Source organism: Gorilla gorilla, chromosome 3 (assembly GCF_029281585.2).
Source record: "Gorilla gorilla gorilla isolate KB3781 chromosome 3, NHGRI_mGorGor1-v2.1_pri, whole genome shotgun sequence".
NCBI lineage: Eukaryota > Metazoa > Chordata > Mammalia > Primates > Hominidae > Gorilla > Gorilla gorilla.
The window spans coordinates 180,353,563-180,377,438 of NC_073227.2; the positions used below are offsets into that span (position 1 = coordinate 180,353,563).

The window sequence follows — 23,876 nt, forward strand, 5'->3', positions numbered from 1 at the left end:
GTTTTTGTTTTGGAAACAGTTGACCCTTCAAATCTAGAAATAGTTTTTACATATTATTAAATCATGTTTCAAGAGTTCACAGTAACAGGCGTTTTATAAATGGGAATGAGTTTGTCACTGTCGATAATAACCAGTATTTCTCTGGATACTTAAATTTATGTAGCTAGAAATTTTGATCAGAGAATTAAAAGTGAGTCATTGGATTTCTGTTGGCTTTTCTTTGATGCTAGGAAATGTCACCATGCACCACTGTTTTTTTATGCTCTGTATAATCAAGAAATAATGTCTGTGTCAGTCTCCTTACGTTTGACTCCATAGTGATCTCATTTTTTCTCTAAAACATCGAGAATAAAATTAGGACACTTTGGATTTTTTTCCTTCTGTTTTCATTTTACCCAATTTCTTCAACTATTGAAGGTCAGATTATAAAATAATTTATCATTCTGATGCAGAACTATCAGTTGAGTGAGACAAATGTATTCTTTTTAATGTGCTTTTTCTTAAATCCATTTCCATCAGAAACTAGAGCTTATTTTTTTTTAAATATATTTGTGTGCTGAGAAACTACTAATATTTTTTATGGCTTATCTACTTAGAAAAACCATAGGTTTGGCCAGGCGCGGTGGCTCACGCCTGTAATCCCAGCACTTTGGGAGGCCAAGACGGGTGGATCATGAGGTCAGGAAATCGAGACCATCCTGGCTAACATGGTGAAACCCCATCTCTACTCAAAATACAAAAAAATTAGCCAGGCATGGTGGCGGACGCCTGTAGTCCCAGCTAGTCGGGAGGCTGAGGCAGGAGAATGGCATGAACCTGGGAGGTGGAGCTTGCAATGAGCCGAGATCACACCACTGCACTCCAGCCTGGGTGACAGAGTGAGACTCCATCTCAAAAAAAAAAAAAAAAAAAAAAAAGAAAAACCATAGGTTTTAGAGAAACATACTATACACTTAAGAAACAGCAAAATGAGGCTGGGTGCTGTGACTCATGCCTGTAATCCTAGCACTTTGGGAGGCCACGGCAGGAGGATCACTTGAGGCCAAGAGTTTCAAGCCCAGCTTGAGCAACAAAGCAAGATGCTATATCTAAAAACAAACAAACAAAAACAAAAAACAAAAACAGGAAAATGAGTTGGGTACACTTAAGCAGTAGTTGCTTTTGCAGTTTTCAACCAAATTTATTAATGGTGTTTTTACATTAGCTGCAAAAAAAAAAAAAATGGAATATGGTTTTTGGTCTGTGTTTATTATATAGTGATGACGTACAACTTTTTAACTTGCTGATAATTTTCTAATTTTCCTCTTTGTTCAGTGATATTGGGATTGGTCAGTCTCAAGATGACAGCATAGTAGGATTAAGGCAGACAAAGCACATCCCAACTGCATTGCCCGTCAGTGGAACATTATCATCCAGTAATCCTGATTTATTGCAGTCACATCATCGCATTTTAGACTTCAGTGCTACTCCTGGTGAGTATCACCAACACTTCTTTTGTTTTCTTATAGTTATCTTTTTATTTCTAATGTAATGGTCATATTATATGTATCTCTCTTCATTTGGCATGGATTATATCAGATGCTGAGTAAGGATGAAACTTAAACTTCAAGATTTTGAAATCAGGTGTTGGAACCAGTTCTCTTTACATTCAGCAGAGTATTTTTATATGGCCATAGGCAAATTATCTGTCTGAACTTGTTTCTTCTTTCATAAAACGAAGATAACACATCCCATGCCATGATTACTAAATCATATCAAATAGAGTAAGAGGCATATTTTAGGTCTAATTAATGGACTTTTCAATACAATAAAGATTAACTCTGGATTTAAATTTTATTTCTTTGATGCCAGTATGACAGTCTTGAGTGCTGCTGTTGTGTACTGATGTGCTTGCAGCTGTCTGTAGTTCAATCTGTTATCTTTAGGGAAAGGTGTGTTCTTGCAGCAAAACAGCATGTAGATTGATTCTTTGAGGAAGACCTAGAGTAAGGGAGAGGTAAAAGTTCAGCATTGCTTTTTCTTAAGGAGCTTTTTTCTGATTACTTTGCTTAATTGCATTGCCATATATTAAAATTCTTTCTACTTATGTGTGTGATTTTTCTTTCCCCCAGACTTGCCAGATCAAGTGCTAAGGGTTTTTAAGGCTGATCAGCAAAGCCGCTACATCATGATCAGTAAGGACACTACAGCAAAGGAAGTGGTCATTCAGGCTATCAGGGAGTTTGCTGTTACTGCCACCCCGGATCAATATTCACTATGTGAGGTCTCTGTCACACCTGAGGGAGTAATCAAACAAAGAAGACTTCCAGATCAGCTTTCCAAACTTGCGGACAGAATACAACTGAGTGGAAGGTATATATTATCTACCTTACTGGATTTCTTTATCCCCTCTTCGAACCCACATCAAAGTCTAAGAGATGAGCAATTTTCAAAGTGTTTTTTAAATGAGTAAGTGTCCCTGCGATTAAAAAGTAGTTGTTGTTGTTTTTTTTTCCTTTCACCAAGAATTACTGTATGAAAGCAAATGCACACAGTCGACTACTGACCCTAACAAGGATCTCTTAGGAACTTGTTCAAGGGCACTGTGACCTGAAGGTTGTTACTGACTTCCAAAATGCGTGCTGTAACTTCTCATGCTTGCCGTAGGGTCCTGGTTTGGAAGGGTAGAGTATGCTTGATGTAAAGTCACGGGGTTAAACCCTGGTGCTGTCTTCCCTTTGTATATGTACGTTCACAAACACATTTTCTAATCATATTCTAGTGTCATTTGCTCCTGCATACCCAACTTTTCTAGGAGCTTCCTTAGTTTAGGCGGAGACATCTGTGACAATGTGGTTGGCCACTTCTGCCTGTTATTGTACATTATGCTATGAAATACACTTCTTAACACTGAAACCAAACTTTACTTGCTACAGAGCTTAGTCCTTTGCTGCAGAAGTGCTTATATCACACGTTACTTGCAAGAAAATGTTGTGTCTGATATTATCATTTTCTTCAATGATATTTTCACTGTTAGGTATATGTAACTTTATCTTCAAGTCACAATAAGTGCAAGTTGAAAAAGAAAATAGTTGCTTTGGTTCTCATAACAGCTGGTTTCTACACTGAAAATTAAGTAGTTCCATAAATCATATTTTTTCTATTTTTAACTTACGGAGTGTTTCACTGTATTTGACTTTTTCATGTTATAGATTTAAACCAGGATATAATTCATTGAAACCTTTGATTTTCTTGCCATCAGCTATAACTTTCTTATTCCTCTTCACTTTTGTTTTCAAACACTAGCAAATAGTTTTGTTTTAGTAGCTCTGTTTTTTCCAATTATCATTTCAATGCACACTGATATACCTGGAACCACGATAGAGTTTTACAGAGCTCCACTGAGCTATAGATTCATGATTCACATTCATTATTGAAGAAAATTATAGATGGGTATGTCATGGGCTTCATGAGTAATCAAAATGGAGAATGTTAAATCTGTGAAAGTCAAGGGCGCAAAGTATATATTTTCTGTTATATGTGTTTGCCTTGGTGAAATACACAAAAAAAATTTTAGCAGGGCCCCTACTATGCTCATTCTGTTTTGTCGTTTATGGAATTTTCACAGAGAAAGCATGTGTCTAAAAAACAAAAACAAAACAAAAAATACCACCACCATCACCACACACACACACACACACACACACACACACACACACAATTTATGGAATTTTCACAGAGAAAGCATGTGTCTAAAAAACAAAAACAAAACAAAAAATACCATCACCACACCACACACACACACACACACACACACACACGTGTGTGCGCAACAAACATCTTAATGCTATTTTCAACAAATTGCCTAAAAGGAAAAGGGGCTCCAGCCCTGTGTTCCCATTTTGGCACCGGCATTAACTTGTCAACCTTTAGGAGCCTGTTTCCTATTCTGACAAATAAGTATAATACCTACTATACACTTACCTGTAGAGTTTTTATGAAAATCCGGATTTTTTAAAGTTAACCTGTTGGAGGATTGTTCTATTCATAGGATCAAATAGAGGGAAGTAGCTTAGGGTTTCTTAGGTATTTGAATAAATAAGTCAACCTGGATTGTTAAAATTTGGGCCCATCAATAATAACAGATTATTGATAAGAAAATAAGAAAATAAGGAAAATAAGAAAATAAGGAAAATAAGAGTGATGATGTACTTGATGACTAGATGACTAATCTTTCCTGCTTCCTGCCTTAGGGCGTAGTCCCTTTTTAAACTAAAAATGTGGCTATTTTCTGTTATTTTTAACAAAAAGGGTAAAATACTTCAGAAATCAGGAAAAGAAAGGATAGAAAGTGCAACTAGTGCAAGTGAAATTCCATGTGATTTGTTTGTTTCTACCACCTACTTCTGGATAGACAGTTCTATGACCAGGTAACTGAGATAGCAGCTGTGCTGTCTGTCTTGGTTAAAAAGAAATCTTCCGTAATTCAAATCAGTGCTCTCTCAAACTTTCCATAAAAAGTAGCATTATTCTTTCAAGGAATATCATGAGATTGCTGCTTAGGCTTTGACTCTGATATGTTTCTGTTTTTCATAGGTATTATCTGAAAAACAACATGGAAACAGAAACTCTTTGTTCAGATGAAGATGCTCAGGAGTTGTTGAGAGAGAGTCAAATTTCCCTCCTTCAGCTCAGCACTGTGGAAGTTGCCACACAGCTCTCTATGCGAAATTTTGAACTCTTTCGCAACATTGAACCTACTGAATATATAGATGATTTATTTAAACTCAGATCAAAAACCAGCTGTGCCAACCTGAAGAGATTTGAAGAAGTCATTAACCAGGAAACATTTTGGGTAGCATCTGAAATTCTCAGAGAAACAAACCAGCTGAAGAGGATGAAGATCATTAAGCATTTCATCAAGATAGCACTGCACTGTAGGGAATGCAAGAATTTTAACTCAATGTTTGCAATCATCAGGTAAGAGAGCACATTTTTTCTTAAGATTCAGTTCAGTTCACAGATTTAAAATATGTATCAGTCCAGGAACATCATATAATTAGTATAAATGCTATAGGTTTTAATTGACTCATAAGAGACAATTCTTTTTCTCTGAATCCTAACCTTAATCCTTAATTTAAAATCTCTCATATCAAAAAAACAGCTGTGCCAACCTGAAGAGATTTGAAGAAGCCATTAAGCAGGAAACATTTTGGTAGCATCTGAAGTTCTGATTTGGAGCTCAGAAAATCTATATCCCCCACTTTTTTTTTAAGTTTGTTTCAACTTTTCTCAATATCAGTTTATTTTTCTGTGGAAATAACAATACCCCAAAGAGTTATCAACAAGATTAATGGTGTAATGTGTGTGGAGTTCCATCAAATAGCACAAAGCAGATGGCCGGGAAATGTTAATTTTCTTCCCTTTTTTTAAGAGCTTAGATTGAGGTTAGAAGAAAAAAAAATGGAAACAATTAGTTATATTGATGTTGAGGGTGATTATTAAATTAGTCATTTTCTCTGTCTGGGAGTTTAGTCATACTCTCATTACTATCATAACTTTTATTTTATTTTATTTTATTTTATTTTATTTTATTTTATTTTATTACTAGAGGATATTTGCTCAGTCGGTTTTATCAAATGGCCGCTATGGGCTAAGCACTGCTATGTGTACATACTGCTGTGTATGGAAACAAAGCATCAATACTTATATTCAGGTGGTTTTACTGATAGTAAACAGATAAGGTAGGTCTATACGGAAGAGAAGAGTAAAACGCCTTGGCTTGACCCTGACCCTACTTCCCTGTGCCATCTCATTCCCCAGAATTATCATGAACAGTTTCTTATGCAGCCTTCTGTAAATTGTTATGCATATAAAGCATAAACATAGAGATGTTATATGTCAATAAATAATGTGTACACTATTTTACTTTAGTTGTTATACCATGTTTCTTTTTCTCCTCTCAGTGGCCTAAACCTGGCACCAGTGGCAAGACTGCGAACGACCTGGGAGAAACTTCCCAATAAATACGAAAAACTATTTCAAGATCTCCAAGACCTGTTTGATCCTTCCAGAAACATGGCAAAATATCGTAATGTTCTCAATAGTCAAAATCTACAACCTCCCATAATCCCTCTATTCCCAGTTATCAAAAAGGATCTCACCTTCCTTCACGAAGGTAAACATAAGGCAGAGGGTTTCCATCTTTGCTTGAAGAAGCACAGAATAAATGCCATGTGATTTCCTTTTTCTCCTCTGTCAATTTCAGGAAATGACTCAAAAGTAGACGGGCTGGTCAATTTTGAGAAGCTAAGGATGATTGCAAAAGAAATTCGTCACGTTGGCCGAATGGCTTCAGTGAACATGGACCCTGCCCTCATGTTCAGGACTCGGTGAGTATGTCATCTTCAGTGGCACGTGTGAGAGTAGAGAAGGTTAAATTTAGAGCTTCCCAATAAATGATTTTTTAAAAGTTTGAGTATTTATATTTGTAGTACGGCAGAAATTATAGTAGGATGTGCTGAGAATCACCTGTGAGCTCTAATTTGGAATAAATGTCTTATTCTGTATAAAGTGTTCTTTCGGCTGTCAGTAAAAACAGTTTGTCTTTCAGACATTTTCAATGTAATAGACACAATTATGTGTTTCTTATTTCTCAGAACACTGACTTGAAGAGCTAAAACTCATAGCTAGTAGTATGCACTAAAATATGTAAATACCCCAAATAGTCTTGTCTCAATATCCACACAACAAATTTAGCTAGCAGTGTAGTAAAAAGTGATTAATTCAGTGAAAGAGAGAAAAGTCAGTCTTAATTCTAGAACAAAAAATTTAAATGTATGTGTCTTTTAAGCCAGAAAAATATTTCTAGTAAAGTTGCGTGTGTGAGGTGATTATGCAGTTTAATGTTTGTGGGCTTCTAGAACTGCTTATCCAGAAGTCTAGTCCTTTCTTTCTGAGCTTGTGATCTTTCTGTCTCTCTTTCTACACCCATGCTTCAATCTCCATGGCTCTCACTTACAGGAAGAAGAAATGGCGGAGTTTGGGGTAAGTGGTGGAGACCTTGCATACCCACACACAGTTCTTATTCTGCTCATTGCATTGTTTTCTTACCTGCTATATTTTCTGATGCTTTGCATTTTTGCATTTTTTTCCTTAACCCTCTTGCTGTAGCAGAATTTCAGATGGCAAACTGACTTCAAGTTTAATCTGTTGGGGCTTTTGCTTTTGAAGTCATGATCCATGAGAGCTGTGAAATGATTGATGATTGTTCTGGGGAACTACAGGCCAGTTTTTCTGAGCTCTTAGAAGAATTTTATTTTCATATAATTGGTGTGTCTCGAAATGCAGAAAGCTCAAAGTAGGGGGAGGGGAGGAAGGATATTAGAAGGAAAAATTGTGCAATTAAAATATTTCACAGATATGTGAGAAATAAATATATTTAATATAAAATAGGTGCCCCCAGGTGTTAAACCCAAATTTTTTACAGCTCAACTAACTACTATTTTCATTCTGTATAAACCAATCCTTTTTAAAAATAATTCTTAACAATTCATGTGCTCAATGGTTTCCATACATATATGTTTACATTTGCATGATTGTTTTATTAACAGATTGACCGTATTACTTTAAAAACTCACCACATTCAACTCAAGGCATAAGAAGACAATTTTGAACATTGTAGCTAATTTTATTTAAATTTATGTATAATATCCTCTTTAGGAGAAGTAATTTTAGTGTTGCAAACCTTAATGATTATAGCTGTGTATTCTTGCATGAGCTTTTACATGTAATTATTGTTTTCTGGCACCTGTGGGAGAACTGCCTTAAATGCTCTATAGAGTGAAAAGTAGAATTTCCTAGTTGGAACTGAACAGGTGCCAAACATAAATTTTTATATGTATATTATGTGTAATTTTCTTTAAATTTTTAAAATCTGTATTATTCTGTATTCCTGTGTAACAGTTTACTCAGTGGAATGAGGCATGTGACCTTTTGAACATAGAATATTAATATCAGTCTTGGCACATTTTAAATAGATAAAGTACTCCCATGCTAGAGTGAGCTGCATATCTACCTTTTCATCTTCCAGGTCTCTCAGCCAGGGTAGTACAAATGCAACAGTGCTAGATGTTGCTCAGACAGGTGGTCATAAAAAGCGGGTACGTCGTAGTTCCTTTCTCAATGCCAAAAAGCTTTATGAAGATGCCCAAATGGCTCGAAAAGTGAAGCAGTACCTTTCCAATTTGGAGCTAGAAATGGACGAGGAGAGTCTTCAGACATTATCTCTGCAGTGTGAGCCAGCAACCAACACATGTGAGTTTTTCCTTAAAGTGGCTGCAGACTTTGGCTAGGATGCAGATTTGTTTCCTGTGCAATGGTATGGGCAGTGACAAAATAAGGCTTAGTGCAGAGGGGGAGCTAGCAATCCTGAGATATACTAGTCTTTTCCTTGAATGCTAATATTTAATACTGGGTAGCACTGTGCACGGCCAGGCCATCATGTCAACTGGGTTAGTATGTGGAAGATGATACTGTCCACATCTAAGGCAACCCATTGCTTTAGTTTCACCTGGACACAACCAGTACACATGCAACAGACGCATATATAGATATGGCTCCCATTTACATGTCTTATGTTCTCACAAAGCTACCCCCAAAGTATGGGCAACCTGAGGGGAGTCAGGGCATAAAATTGGGTGTGCTGGCTGCCTTTTAACCACTAGCCCAGACAACACCGAACAACAAGTTCAGCTACCAGTTAGTTAGAGCAATGATTCTGCTCCACAGTAAACCACAATAGCCTTTAAAAATCTGGTTAATCTATAAATGGGGCAGTTTTTTTTTTTCTAAATCTGCATCTTGACTTACAAGACAAAGGCATTTTCCATTCAGTACACACCTGTGTCTTTTATGGGCAGGTTTGAAGATGTCTTCTGTAGGATTTAATTTAGATAGGTGATTTGAGAAGATTTGGATTATTAGATTTACCCAGGATGCTGTAGAAGCACTGTGTCATGGTGAAGAGCTTGTCCTCTGGAGTCAGAGTGGTCTGAGTTCAAATCCTGTTTGTCTCCTCTTACTAGCTGCAGCCTTAGGCAGTTACTTGACCTCCCTAATCCTTAGTTTCCAGGCGTGTAAAAGGGAGGAAGCATACATATGTCATTGAGTTTTTAATATTAAAATGCTACATATACAACATTTTATTGTCCTAAATTGCTTTGCCATTTATCTACCACAAAATATATACTCAGTATAATACTGAAGCATTATTGGCTACTGTTTGCTTGCATAGATAATTCTACCTCCTAGGAATGTGGTAATAAATAGATTGCAGTTGACAGCATTTATTAAATAAAAACTTAGCACATACGTGTCAAACAATTTGGGACACCGTTTTAGAAAAATAGTGCCTGATGACTTTTCTGTTGTAGCTTTTATCACGTATTTGTTTCTTTCATATACATGGATATAACATATTGAACTACCCACATTTTTCTATATTTTTAATGGTGTGTTTAATAGTATAGTCATCTTTTGAGATTGCTGACTTCATAAAGTAGATACCTTTGTCCTGCCACATATCTAATATTTTCTGTAACTAGGGTCCCCCATCCATTTTCTGTGCTTCATAAAGGCAACAGGAAGAAAGGTGTGCATTAATTTAGTATTCTAACTGCAGAAAATGCTCACACAGTTCTAGAATTATCTTCTACATACCTACTAGCATCTAAAATTCTTTGTTCTATTTTCAAACCCAAACAATTATCAGTGCCTAAGAATCCTGGTGACAAAAAGCCTGTCAAATCCGAGACCTCTCCAGTAGCTCCAAGGGCAGGGTCACAACAGAAAGCTCAGTCCCTGCCACAGCCCCAGCAGCAGCCACCACCAGCACATAAAATCAACCAGGGACTGCAGGTTCCCGCCGTGTCCCTTTATCCTTCACGGAAGAAAGTGCCCGTAAAGGATCTCCCACCTTTTGGTAAGTGATTACATTCATTTCTTTTTTTGGTGCCATTCACTGTCATGGTTTGCAAATTAGGAAAAAAATATTTGTCGTGGATAACTTTGTCTAATATATTTGAGTTTCTCTGTAATTATTAGCTCCTAATAAAACACGAACACTCAGCAAGTTAAACCTGACTTTGCCAATGGAAGGGGTTGTTTTTATAAGTAATATCTTGTTTAGTCATGCTAATTTGCTATGACAGGGTGTTAATAGAGAAGTTATGTGTCTATTAATTTAATTTTTGCTAAGCGCAGAAGATGCTTTGTTCATTTACATTATTTAAACTGGTTGCTTTACAACCAACGAACTGCTGGGATTTAAGCAGAGTATTTTTAAGTTAAATGAATTGTCTGAAGGTAAATTCTTATTTGTTGACTCACTGATTCTATAACTTAGAGGGAAAAATAAAACAACTAACTCCTGAATATGAAGGAGCTAAATTACACTTCATCTTTCCTACTAAAAGAAAAACATCAGCCAGGCACGGTGGCTCACGCCTGTAATCCCAGCACTTTGGGAGGCTGAGGCGGGCAGATCACGAGGTCAGGAGATCCAGACCATCCTGGCTAACACGGTGAAACCCTGTCTCTACTAAAAATAGAAAAAATTAGCCGGGCGTGGTGGCGGGCGCCTGTAGTCCCAGCTACTCGGGAGGCCGAGGCAGGAGAATGGCGTGAACCCGGGAGGGGGAGCTTGCAGTGAGCCGAGATCGCACCGCTGCACTCCAGCCTGGGCGAAAGAGCGAGACTCTGTCTCAAAAAAAAAAAAGAAAAAGAAAAACATCTGTAGTTTAGCCCCTTTGTGGAAGTGGTACAACACAATAATTTTTCATAAAATGTACAGCTTCTTTTTTTTCTACGTATATGTGAATGAAACAGTTAATAAAAAACAAATTATTAAAAATAAAGGGATAGTAGGCTGGGTGCAGTGTCTCATGCCTGTAATCCCAGCACTTCAGGAGGCTGAGACGGGTGAATCACTCGAGGCCAGGAGTTGGAGACCAGCTTGCCCAACATGGGAAAACCCCGTCTTTACGAAAAATACAAAACTTAGCCTGGCGTGATGGCGCATGCCTGCAGTCCTAGCTACCTGGGAAGCTGAGGCACAAGAATCGCTTCAACCTGGGGGGTGGAAATTGTAATAAGCCGGGATTGCATCATTGCACGCCAGCCTGGGCGACAGAGCAAGACTCTGTCGATAGATAGATAGATAGATAGATAGATAGATAGATAGATAGATAGATAGATAGATAAAGATATAGAGAGATAGATAGCAAAGAGTTTACTTAGATAAAATTGGGTGTTGATAGCTAAGTCCCTGCACAGTTACAGCCCATCTGTATGGCTTTGGTGAGAGTCATTTCGTAGACCCCTCACATACTCTGGATCTTCACCTCATTCCATCTGATCAGCAAGTGTCCTCTTTATTGATATGGGGAGAGAATAAGAAAAGAATGCCTTTCCTGGGTACATTTCTCCTTTCAAATATTTGTGTTGATCCTCTCATCACAAACACATTGAATTATGTGTTTCTTTATATATTACGTTTTGAATATGCATGCATTCCTGAATCCCCTGCAGTCTGTATCGTCTTTATGCAGAACTTCTCATATGGAAGATTATCAGTCTTCACTTTAGCTAAAAATGCCTATTAGCCATATTTAATATAATGTAGATGTGTCTGAGTATAAAGCTCTATCCCCCATGTTTCTGAAGCCATAGCTCTCAAAATGTCTTTAGTTCCATTTATGAACTTTAGAAATGTGGATGAAATATCATATGTTGTCTTATATTTATTTAGTTTAACATACACATTTAAAGTCACAGTATATAAAATACTAATTTAGAGACACTACAGGTGTTCCCCCCACTCCAGTCCATGAAATAGTTTTGTTCTATATACTTTCTACATCTTTAACATTGGTGTCTTTGTCATCACTAGCACCACTTTTGAAGTATCTCACACAGCTTTCTCAGGCATAATATCTTCACATCCATCCAACATGGTTTGAAAGATAGTACTTTTTGAATCTGTGTATGATGCTGACCTTGGAAATGTTTTCCAGATCAAAACTACCCATTCAATTAGCTTTATTTCCTGTGTATATGATTTCTACATGTAATCAAACTATTGCTTTAAAAGGTTTTTTTAAAAAAGATTGTATTAAAACAACATCAAACTGCTTACATGAAGTGAAATGAAGGATTAAATCTTTGTTAAATTTTACTAACACTAATTTGAGGTAGTTTCAGGCTGTAGTGCCTTCCCAAATATCTCTTTGTTGTTCAAAATAAAATTGAGAGTGCCTCATAATAATATGAGAGGCTTTGTAAAATATTTCAGTGTAACTTCCTCATTTATGAAAAATAATTTTGAGGAGGGAAATCATCTTACATTGACATATAGAATAATTTTTCCTCCACTCTCATCCTGTTGGATCCTACACGTGGTGCTGGCTCACTTCCTTCTTCTGAAACCTTCCTCCAAGGTTTTGTGACACAGCACTTTCATGGTCTCTTCTGCCCTTCTCTTTGATCTGTTTACTTGATCAAGTATTAACTGCATGGAATTCCTTAGAGTGCTTTCATTCACTTTCCTGGTTAGCTCCTCTTAGCTCTTGACTCTGTACTCTTCTCCCTTTATTCTCACTTCCCTTGAGCTACCCCTTTCCAAGGATACAAAACAGTTTCCAACTCAAATTTGGTTTCTAATAATAAACATGTCTAGCTGTGCCACTTCCATCCTAAATTCAGTGTTTCCAAATTGTCCATTTTTTCTTCATTGTTGCCTAACATATTGTTGAATAAAGATGGTGACTACTTCAAAGTTTAGAATCTAACGTAAAATATCAAAAGCAATATATTTCTGGTACTGTGGCAGATAACAGTCTGAAACCAAACTACGGGTATCTCAAGACTTCTGTAGGTACTTACTGTGTGGACCTTGAAGAGTACAAAGAACATTTAGATTGTAAATAGGTTGAACCTCACTGTAATGATATTAAATCTTAACACAAAAAAGTTTTTTATTCATAAATGGTGTTTATTTTCAGACTTGAAAATACATATTTAAGGTTTTTTTTTCCATTATAGGCATAAACTCTCCACAAGCTTTAAAAAAAATTCTTTCTTTGTCTGAAGAAGGAAGTTTGGAACGTCACAAGAAACAGGCTGAAGATACAATATCAAATGCATCTTCGCAGCTTTCTTCTCCTCCTACTTCTCCACAGAGTTCTCCAAGGAAAGGTAGAATTAAATTACTTTTTGTTTTCTTGTATTGAAACCTATACATTTTGGCTATAATAAATTCCAGAGTAATGTATTACATAATTCCTAACATTATAGTCATTTAAGATGAGCTCATTTGCAATGCCCAATGGATTTTTTTTCCCTCAGTTTATAAATTTGGAAGAATGGTGGTTTTTAAAAATGTTATACTTAAAATAAATAGTATTAAATTTATAACTCTAAGAAGCCTTTTAAAAATACATTTACTTTTTATTCAGATAAATATACAAAGAATTTTTTATATTACAATTTGTTCTAACTAAATTTGGTTATGTGACATTAGTACAGAGAAGAGGGCTTTGAAAACATGAAAAACTAATATCTTCCTGATTTATTTTTTCATTGTATTAACACAGGTCTTGATTACCTTTTTGGTTGCTACCTTGTTTTATTTTTAGAGACTATATTTTAGATACTCAGTCGCCTCCTTATGTTGATACATTCTCATATTAAAAGAGTAGGTAATTTTCTGCTGCATAACTCTTCAGGCTACGTGCTCCTCCTACCCTTTTAACTAAAGTGTAAGCCAATAATAAATGGCTAGGACGTAGTTTTCCCTAAAGGAAGGCCAAAAGGGCTTAATACATTGTTAAATTTCACTGACTCAACAGGTATTGCTTTACTTGGTAGATATTTCAGACATCTGTGCATTTTGTATGGGTATCAGTCTCTCCTGTCCTTGTTACATGGATGCATCTCAATTCTTTTCTCATCCTGTTGTTAGGTGGCAGTGGCAATCAGCTGAGATCTTTTGGCTCCGGGCAGTTGGACTTAACCAGTTCCTCCTCTTCTCTTGGAAGTGAGAACAGTAACAAGAATAACAATGCACCACGGACCTATGGGATAGGTGGGGTTTATAGAACCAAAAATGGGGTGGGAAAGAGAGGAATCATCTCATTAGTTAATGAAAATGGGAGAATTCCTCCAAATGTCAAGTGCTCCATCTGAGTGATTTATTTTTCTGAAACTTTTTTTTTTTTTAGCAGACTGTTCAGGGAGGGCTTTAAATCTTATCTGTCAGAACTTGCAGTGTGGTTTTATAAAAAGACATTTTATAAATGAACACATTAAATCTTATCAAGACCTGTGCAGCCTTTAAAAAATAAATCAGGAATTACCAATATGCTGAAAGAACATACTTAAACTGGCAACATTTAGATGCTCTAGATTTTAATTTTTCTTAGGTAAGTGGCATTGAAGAAATTTGCATTGCATATAAGATAAAATCAATATTTAAGTAACATGAGATCCCTAGTAATGTAGACAAGAAAAAATGAATATTGAGAAAGAAGATTTGGATTGTTTTCATTAAAAATGTCAAGATAGGGCCGGGTGCAGTGGCTTACGCCTGTAATCCCAGCACTTTGGGAGGCCAAGACAGGCTGATTACCTGAGGCCAGGAGTTCGAGACTAGCTTGGCCAACATGGTGAAACCCCTGTCTCTAGTAAAAATACAAAAAAAAAAAATTAGCCAGACATGGTGGCACATGCCTGTAATCCCAGCTACTCGGGAGGCTGAGGCAGGAGAATCGCTTGAAGCCAGGAGGTGGAGTTTTCAGTGAGCCAAGATCCTGCCACTGCACTCCAGCTTGGGTGACAGAGGGAGACTCCGTCTCAAAAACAAAAAAATCAAGATAGGCCCCTTCCATTGTGACTTTCAAAATTATTTTTAGTAGCAAAAGAGAGTTAAGGGTCCTTTCAGGCCAAGAAGTGGACATCTGTTTAGATATTCTATAGTAATGATCTTGTGAAAAGTGCGCTTTAACTCCTTCAAAACGATTGGCTTTTATGTGGTTCAACCAATATTAATATTGAAAAACCAAATGGCAAAAATTCAAAGACATCTTCAGGTCTTATTTCTTATTCTTTTTGTTTATATGTTTACTTAAAATTGTAGGTAGGATACAGGTATTTCCAGTTGAATTAGTCTATGCCATACAAGTTCTAAAAATTGAAAACTGTTGAAAACAAGATCAGTGGCTTTGCATTTTGAAAAAAAACATACTTTAAAATCTGATCCGTTATTCTTCATGGTTTCTTTTCTGTAGACTAATAGTGTAATTATATAGGTAAAGGAGCTAAGAATAGTTGAGTGGTGCCTTTTCTGCATCTTTTCCTAGCTTGTAGGATACTTTCTTTTTTCCTCTCTGAACTTCGATTAAACAGCTTAAGGTTCATTAGAATAAAACATTTGTCTCTTAGTCATGTGGTCTCTACAAGTGAAATGGGGTTTTTCTCCCCACTTCTATAGAGATATCTATGCCTGCATTTTATTTTTGCTTCTATTTGGTAGACTTCCCTTTGATGTTATAAACCTAGAGAGTCTAATTAATACGGTTGTATTTCTCGTGCAGGCTATACTTTGGCTCCCAGTGGTACTGTGGATAATTTTTCAGATTCTGGTCACAGTGAAATTTCTTCACGATCCAGTATTGTTAGCAATTCGTCTTTTGACTCGGTGCCAGTCTCACTGCACGATGAGAGGCGCCAGAGGCATTCTGTCAGCATCGTGGAAACAAACCTAGGGATGGGCAGGATGGAGAGGCGGACCATGATTGAACCTGATCAGTATAGCTTGGGGTAGGTGGCTCTTTTTAATGTTCTTTTGAATTCATCCTTCCATCTCTGTTTTAATAATGAGTCTTTTCTTCCAGTGTTTGTTTTTATTTATTTTACATAATGCCTAAGAATTTTTCTCCCATCCCAGTTCTGACTTTCACAATTTCTACACTAAGTATCATGTTATTTTTGTTAAGCAGATTGCTTTTTTAGTTAAGTTTATTCTTCATTGGAACACAATTGTTCTGTGCTGAAGGCAGAGGGTGACTGTAGGATCCATCCCAGTTCTTTTGTATGAGCTGCCTTCCTGAAATAATCAAATTATATTGAGCCACCCTTAATGTTGTCGGGGAATTTTTTTTTTTTTAATGGCACGTTGCGTTCTTTTCCCGCATGCCTGTTTTATAGTAATGATAAAGTCAGAAGGCTAGACATGGCAGAACTGGCCAATATAAGGCAATTCAGTGCTACTTTTATCCTGTTTCTGGGATGAAAGCAAGCTACCTTTCTAGGAAAAAGGGTATTTTGGTTTTATCATAGGTGAATTAGTTATCAATCTTGTTTTTTTTTTTTTTCCTTTTCCATTTCTTTTAACCACTTAGGTCCTATGCACCAATGTCCGAGGGCCGAGGCTTATATGCTACAGCTACAGTAATTTCTTCTCCAAGCACAGAGGAACTTTCCCAGGATCAGGGGGATCGCGCGTCACTTGATGCTGCTGACAGTGGCCGTGGGAGCTGGACGTCATGCTCAAGTGGCTCCCATGATAATATACAGACGATCCAGCACCAGAGAAGCTGGGAGACTCTTCCATTCGGGCATACTCACTTTGATTATTCAGGGGATCCTGCAGGTTTATGGGCATCAAGCAGCCATATGGACCAAATTATGTTTTCTGATCATAGCACAAAGTATAACAGGCAAAATCAAAGTAGAGAGAGCCTTGAACAAGCCCAGTCCCGAGCAAGCTGGGCGTCTTCCACAGGTTACTGGGGAGAAGACTCAGAAGGTGACACAGGCACAATAAAGCGGAGGGGTGGAAAGGACGTTTCCATTGAAGCCGAAAGCAGTAGCCTAACGTCTGTGACTACGGAAGAAACCAAGCCTGTCCCCATGCCTGCCCACATAGCTGTGGCATCAAGTACTACAAAGGGGCTCATTGGTAAGTTTTAAAATTGGGGGACTTTGTCATGTCTGGATCATGTCTTTAATGTAACTTATTACAATAGTAAAATTATGTGTTTGTTGGTTCTTTTCCTCATTTTCTCCATTGCTATATAGGACTTCCAAATTAGTGGTGTGTTAAGGTCTTTGAAATCAGTAGTGGTTAAGAGCCCAGGTTTTGTGGTCAGGTATCTACAGATCTGTTCCTATATAACAAAATATTCAATATCTTAGCTATCAGGATGAGTAGATTGTCATTGTGAATATTATCTAGTCTAATTTTTTTCTCTTAACCTGAAAATCAGGATGGATTCCTATTATTCATAGAGGAGAAATTTTTCTTTAATTGAAACTCTTTTATATCTTTTATTCTTCTATTTTGTTCTCTTGATTGTATTTAGAACTATACACTTTGTATACTTAAAAGTCTTCCATTGATTTTTATTCTGCACGCACATTGTTGATAAGCAATTCTTTGTGCACACTGTACAAGGAGGGAGAGGTACTAATAGTGTAATGACCAAGAGCACGGGTTTAGGAGTCAGGTGGACTGGGGATTGAATCCCTGTTTTGCCACTTTATTAGTTTTGTGACATTGGGTAAAATACAAAACAGTGCCTGTTTCCTCATCTGTAAAATGAGCTTAATAATTTCTACTTAATGGAGTTAGTGTGAGGATTCAAGGAAATTTATGCAAAGTATTTAGAACAGTGCCCAGATAGTAGATTCACTAAGTACATGAAAGCTATTGCTGCTGCTGTTCCTGTTAGAAGAGGCTCTCATGCTCCCTCAGTCCTGTTGAGATGTATTTTCTATGGCACAATTAACATCTATATAGACGAAGTGTAGGAACAGATGATAGGTTGTAGAGTGAGAAATTCTGGAGTATAATCATTACAGACATTACTTTTATTAGTAGGAAAATTGTAGTTATTTAGCCATGTAAATAGTCATGGGTACATTTCAAGTTTAATATCGTTTCACAATGAATAAGGAGAAAACAATAAATATTCTTAGGTTGGACTTTTTCAAGTGCTTACAACTAATACTCAGAATTTTTATTGCAAAGGAAGGAAGAATGATTTTTAGTTCCTAACAATTGAGTTTTAAAAGTTCAAGAAAATGAAACTAGTTTTACTGGCCTATACGGGTTTCATATTCTAGGTCATGAGCATCAATAAAGGGATTTTAAGAAAAATAGACACCTTATAGTAATAGTTTTAGAGTTTTTAAATTGGTATCCTTTGTGCGACTTTTCCAAATTTATTTTAATTCACTGTTTCTGTAAGTGAAGTCTTGAGACCCGAGAGTGATGTAGAATTGCTTCTCTGCCTGGTAAAGATAAATGCCCAGAAAGAGGGCAGATCCGGCAGGCAGAGAGGAAAAAGGGAACTTGTACCAAGCACAAACAGATCCTAGGCATAGTGCTGTGTACTTAGGTTCTTCCTGTGCTTCAGTCTTTCCAATAAATCCAGGGGTTAGGTTTTAATCTTACTATTTTATAGTTACAGACCATTTTAAATGGACAAGCAGCCCATTTAAAGATAAAAGTACTTAGATGGACTAGCAGCTTCTCTCACTAATTATTTCACCACACAAAGATAACATCATTGTGAAATTTGGTTTAGTTAACCTGCATTCCCTGGCCTGCCTCACACCGCACCTCTAACCGATACCACACAAATGCACATCTGCTGCTACACTGTGGATGCTGTTTTAGTAATTATTTTTATATTTTTAATAAACTTGTGTGGCATGAACTAGTTTTTAATGCTGGTGCATTGTTTCTACTCTAGCGCGAAAGGAGGGCAGGTATCGAGAGCCCCCGCCCACCCCTCCCGGCTACATTGGAATTCCCATTACTGACTTTCCAGAAGGGCACTCCCATCCAGCCAGGAAACCGCCGGACTACAACGTGGCCCTTCAGAGATCACGGATGGTCGCACGATCCTCCGACACAGCTGGGCCTTCATCCGTACAGCAGCCACATGGGCATCCCACCAGCAGCAGGCCTGTGAACAAACCTCAGTGGCATAAACCGAACGAGTCCGACCCGCGCCTCGCCCCCTATCAGTCCCAAGGGTTTTCCACCGAGGAGGATGGTATATGCACATAAATATTCCTAAAACCTCCAAGTTAGATGTGTTCACTTATGCTGCTTCCCAAGGCAATTCTGTTCTCTTAACACTGCAGTCAGCTATGTCTAACCATACACTACACAAAGTACACTACATTCAGACTTCCAAATTTAGGGTTACGGCTGTTGACTGCTTTCTTTTGTGTGTGTGTGTGTATTTCCTTAAATGGCTTTAAAAATGCCAAAGATTATGGAGGGAGTCACTTAAAATACAGTGTGTATATAACTGGATTTCTTTTCTAATTCTCACTAAAATTTGACTGCTTTCTGTGTGTCTGTGTATGTGTGTTTCCCTAAATGGCTTAAAAAATGCCAAAGATTATGGAGAGTCACTTAAAATACAATGCTTATATGACTTGATTTCTTTTCTAATCTCATTAAAATTGAAGTACTTCTGTGACCCTATTTTAAGAAAAAGAATAGGCCAGGTGCGATGGCTTACACCTGTAATCCCAGCACTTTGGGAGGCCGAGGAGGGCAGATTACTTGAGCTCAGGAGTTTGAGACCAGCCTGGCCAAAGTAGTGAAACCCTGTCTCTACTAAAAATACAAAAATTAGCCAGGTATGGTGGCAGGCACCTGTAATCCCAGCTGCTTGGGAGGCTGAGGCAGGAGAACCACTTGAGCCCGGAAGGCAGAGGTTGCAGTGAGCCAACAACATGTCACTGCACTCCAGCCTGGGTGACAGAGTGAGACTCTGTCTCAAAAAAAGAAAAAGAAAATGAAAATCTCACAAGTTTGTGCTGTTATCAAGAATTTTAGAAGCATCTAGGATTCTCAAAGGTGGATGGTTAAAGTTTTCTGTGGAAACATTATATTTGCACTTTTAATGAATTGGGACTCATTTGGAAATGAAAGTCTGATAAAGAAAGATACATTATCAGCCAGCCTGATGGCTCATGCCTGTAATCCCAGCACTTTGGGAGGCTGAGGTGGGAGGATTGCTTGAGGCCAGGAGTTCGAGACAAGCCTGGGCAACATAGTGAGACCTGTCTCCATAAAAATATTTTTCAAATGACCCAGGCGTGGTGGCATGTGCCAATAGTCCTAGCTACTATGGAGGCTGAAGTGGAAGGATCACTTGAGCCCAGGAGTTCAGGGCTGTGGTGACCCATGATTGTGCCACTGCACCATAGCCTAGATAGCAGAGCAAGACCCGGTCTCTAAAAGAAAGAGAGAGAGAAGGGGAGGGAGAAAGGGAAGGAAGGAAGGAACCCACATTCTCTGTAACTCTTTGTGCGTTCTTTCTACAAATCTATCTGACCATGCTGAATTGAGAATGAGGAAGGAGATCATGTCCTCCCATCCTCTTTAAAGTTTTCAGTTTAACATGTTTGATTACACAATCATAGAAAAAAGCAACACATGACTGGGAGATTGGGAGGCCGAGGCAGGAGAATCGCTTGAGCCCGGGAGGCGGAGGTTGCAGTGAGCCGAGAACACTGCACTGTGGATGGCAAACCCACACTCTGTCTCAAAAAAGTTAAATTAAATTAAATAAATAGAAAAACATTACAAATGAAAATTACTTAAAATCCTGTCACTTGCAGATAGCCACTATTAAAATGTTGTTATATATCCTAGACTTTTTATGTGTATCTGATCGTATATTTTTTTTAAATGGCACATGCTATTTTACAACTTTTTAAAATGAATTTATTAACTTTCTGAAGAAAAATATATAATGCATATCTTTTTAATATTGTGTGTGTGTATATATGTAAAGATATGTATTGCATACATTTTAACCTTTTTGTTGTTCATCATTGTTTAGGAAAAAAAGACAAGGATTCTAAGTGAGCTATACTAAAAAGAATAACTATGATAGTTTTATTTAGCACATCAGTGAATATGTTCTCTATAGCACAAGAAGTTACTTGCTTGCTCATTGATTTCTTTTTCTTCCCTGCTGTATTTGCAGAAGATGAACAAGTTTCTGCTGTTTGAGGCACAGACTTTTCTGGAAGCAGAGCGAGCCACCTGAAAGGAGAGCACAAGAAGACGTCCCAAGCATTGGAGCCTTGGAACTCACATTCTGAGGACGGTGGACCAGTTTGCCTCCTTCCCTGCCTTAAAAGCAGCATGGGGCTTCTTCTCCCCTTCTTCCTTTCCCCTTTGCATGTGAAATACTGTGAAGAAATTGCCCTGGCACTTTTCAGACTTTGTTGCTTGAAATGCACAGTGCAGCAATCTTCGAGCTCCCACTGTTGCTGCCTGCCACATCACACAGTATCATTCCAAATTCCAAGATCATCACAACAAGATGATTCACTCTGGCTGCACTTCTCAATGCCTGGAAGGATTTTTTTTAATCTTCCTTTTAGATTTCAATCCAGTCCTAGCACTTGATCTCATTGGGATAATGAGAAAAGCTAGCCATTGAACTACTTGGGGCCTTTAACCCACCAAGGAAGACAAAGAAAAACAATGAAATCCTTTGAGTACAGTGCTTGTCCACTTGTTTACAATGTCCTCCTTTAAAAAAAAAAATGAGTTTAAAGATTTTGTTGAGAGAGTAAATGTATATCCATTTAATGATTACAGTATTATTTTAAACCTTAAGTAGGGTTGCCAGCCTGGTTTCTGAAAAACCAAATATGCCGGACAGGGTGTGGCCACACCAAGAAGACAGGAAGACCTGGCTTGTGACCCTGGCTTCCCATGTCCTTCTGGTCTCACCCGCGAAGTGCCCTATCCTGGAAGTATGAAATGTTAGCCAATTAATACCAAGACACCTCATCTGCTCCTTCCCCAGTGGGTGGGGTTCTTCTGTAAAACTGTTTGCACATGGCCAGGGGAGGGAACTAGGACCCTTGTGTCCTGTCTGAGCCTTATGGAGGCAGGATGGTGTCATTGGCGGATGTGTCCTGCTCCATTGAGATGGATGGCAAACCCCATTTTTAAGTTATATTTCTTTGATTTTTGTTAATTTAGAGGTGTAGGTTTTGTTTTTTGTTTTTTTTTTTTTTTTTTTTTTTAAGAGAAACATTTATAACTGGATAGCATTGCAGTGAAAGCAGCTTGGGATGTTGGAGCTAATGCCAGCTGTTTATACTGCTCTTTCAAGACAGCCTCCCTTTATTGAATTGGCATTAGGGAATAAACAAGCCTTTAAACGTGATAAAAGATCAAAAACCTGGTTAGACATGCCAGCCTTTGCAAGGCAGGTTAGTCACCAAAGACTAACCTCCAAGTGGCTTTATGGACGCTGCATATAGAGAAGGCCTAAGTGTAGCAACCATCTGCTCACAGCTGCTATTAACCCTATAATGACTGAAATGACCCCTCCACTCTATTTTTGTGTTGTTTTGCACAGACTCCGGAAAAGTGAAGGCTGCCAATCTGAGTAGTACTCAAATGTGAGGAACTGCTGGTCTTGGATTTTTTTTCCATTAAATTCAGCTGATCATATTGATCAGTAGATAAACGTAAATAGCTTCAAATTTTAAAAGTGGAATTGCAGTGTTTTTTCACTGTATCAAACAATGTCAGTGCTTTATTTAATAATTCTCTTCTGTATCATGGCATTTGTCTACTTGCTTATTACATTGTCAATTATGCATTTGTAATTTTACATGTAATATGCATTATTTGCCAGTTTTATTATATAGGCTATGGACCTCATGTGCATATAGAAAGACAGAAATCTAGCTCTACCACAAGTTGCACAAATGTTATCTAAGCATTAAGTAATTGTAGAACATAGGACTGCTAATCTCAGTTCGCTCTGTGATGTCAAGTGCAGAATGTACAATTAACTGGTGATTTCCTCATACTTTTGATACTACTTGTACCTGTATGTCTTTTAGAAAGACATTGGTGGAGTCTGTATCCCTTTTGTATTTTTAATACAATAATTGTACATATTGGTTATATTTTTGTTGAAGATGGTAGAAATGTACTATGTTTATGCTTCTACATCCAGTTTGTACAAGCTGGAAAATAAATAAATATAACATAAAGCCTTGCCTATATTCTTAATGAATCATGCATGCTTTTTATTATTAAAGTGGAATAGAAGCCTTTCGTCTCCTGCAGAAGCAAGTCCTTCGGCTGGAGAGATTTAGCCTCATGGTTATTGGAAACTGCCCAATAGCCTATTTATTTTAGGCAGATCTCTGTTGATCCAAAGCAATTAATATCATTAACGTTAGCACCAACCAAACCATGTTCAGAATTCAGTGTTTCTTGAAAATGAAGATGCTGTCACAATATATTTGCATAACATTTGTCTCTTCTCAACCGTTTCCAACAATCTTTATGGTACGTAATATTTTGGTTCCCAGTATACATACTGAGAGACAGGACCTCAGAGAAACTGACATTCAAGGTCATGATCATTAAGTGGAGAGTACAATTTAGCTAGTGATTCTGGACTTCTAACTAGTACACAATATGCGTGCTGATGTGTGGTAAGTCTGAATAATACTTTAGTCTGTCAGAAGGGCACTTAATTTTAAAAGGTAAAAACCAGTAAGTAGCAGCCTGCTTACACACATGTTTAAATGAGTGACTCATTTCTTTTTCTCAAGCAAGCATAACTAAAAGTATTATCCATCAGCCACTGAGAAGTCTCAGAAGTTGGAGTGGAAGCAACTGGAAGCAGAGGCACCAAACACTGGAAAATGTGAGGGAGCCTGAAGAGGAGCGGGAGGAAGGTCCCTCCAGAAGCTAACAGGAAAATGGCCAGGGCTAGGCTTCAAGATCTTTCCAAGGTATTCGTGCCAGCTATTTTGCTGAG

At 37.6% G+C, this 23,876-nt stretch overlaps 1 protein-coding gene across 18 annotated transcripts in view; it reads left to right on the forward strand.

Moving 5' to 3' along the window:
• The window catches only part of RAPGEF2 (Rap guanine nucleotide exchange factor 2), a 253,188-nt gene extending 230,091 nt beyond the window's left edge, over positions 1-23,097 (forward strand). For 7 of the 18 annotated variants that reach the window (XM_031010191.3, XM_055384776.2, XM_055384786.2 and 4 more), the window contains 14 exons: positions 1,315-1,472; positions 2,112-2,352; positions 4,576-4,959; positions 5,946-6,157; positions 6,248-6,371; positions 7,003-7,026; positions 8,072-8,295; positions 9,752-9,961; positions 13,081-13,233; positions 14,000-14,122; positions 15,630-15,855; positions 16,437-16,996; positions 18,795-19,100; positions 21,057-23,097. In XM_031010191.3, the coding sequence (XP_030866051.1) occupies positions 1,315-1,472; positions 2,112-2,352; positions 4,576-4,959; positions 5,946-6,157; positions 6,248-6,371; positions 7,003-7,026; positions 8,072-8,295; positions 9,752-9,961; positions 13,081-13,233; positions 14,000-14,122; positions 15,630-15,855; positions 16,437-16,996; positions 18,795-19,100; positions 21,057-21,082 (2,971 nt within the window). In that variant the 3' untranslated portion in view covers positions 21,083-23,097. The remainder of the gene's footprint in view (positions 1-1,314; positions 1,473-2,111; positions 2,353-4,575; positions 4,960-5,945; positions 6,158-6,247; positions 6,372-7,002; positions 7,027-8,071; positions 8,296-9,751; positions 9,962-13,080; positions 13,234-13,999; positions 14,123-15,629; positions 15,856-16,436; positions 16,997-18,794; positions 19,101-21,056) is intronic. The other 11 variants (XM_031010193.3, XM_055384782.2, XM_063705624.1 and 8 more) reach the window with 5 other exon arrangements.
• The last annotated feature ends 779 nt before the right edge of the window (positions 23,098-23,876 follow it).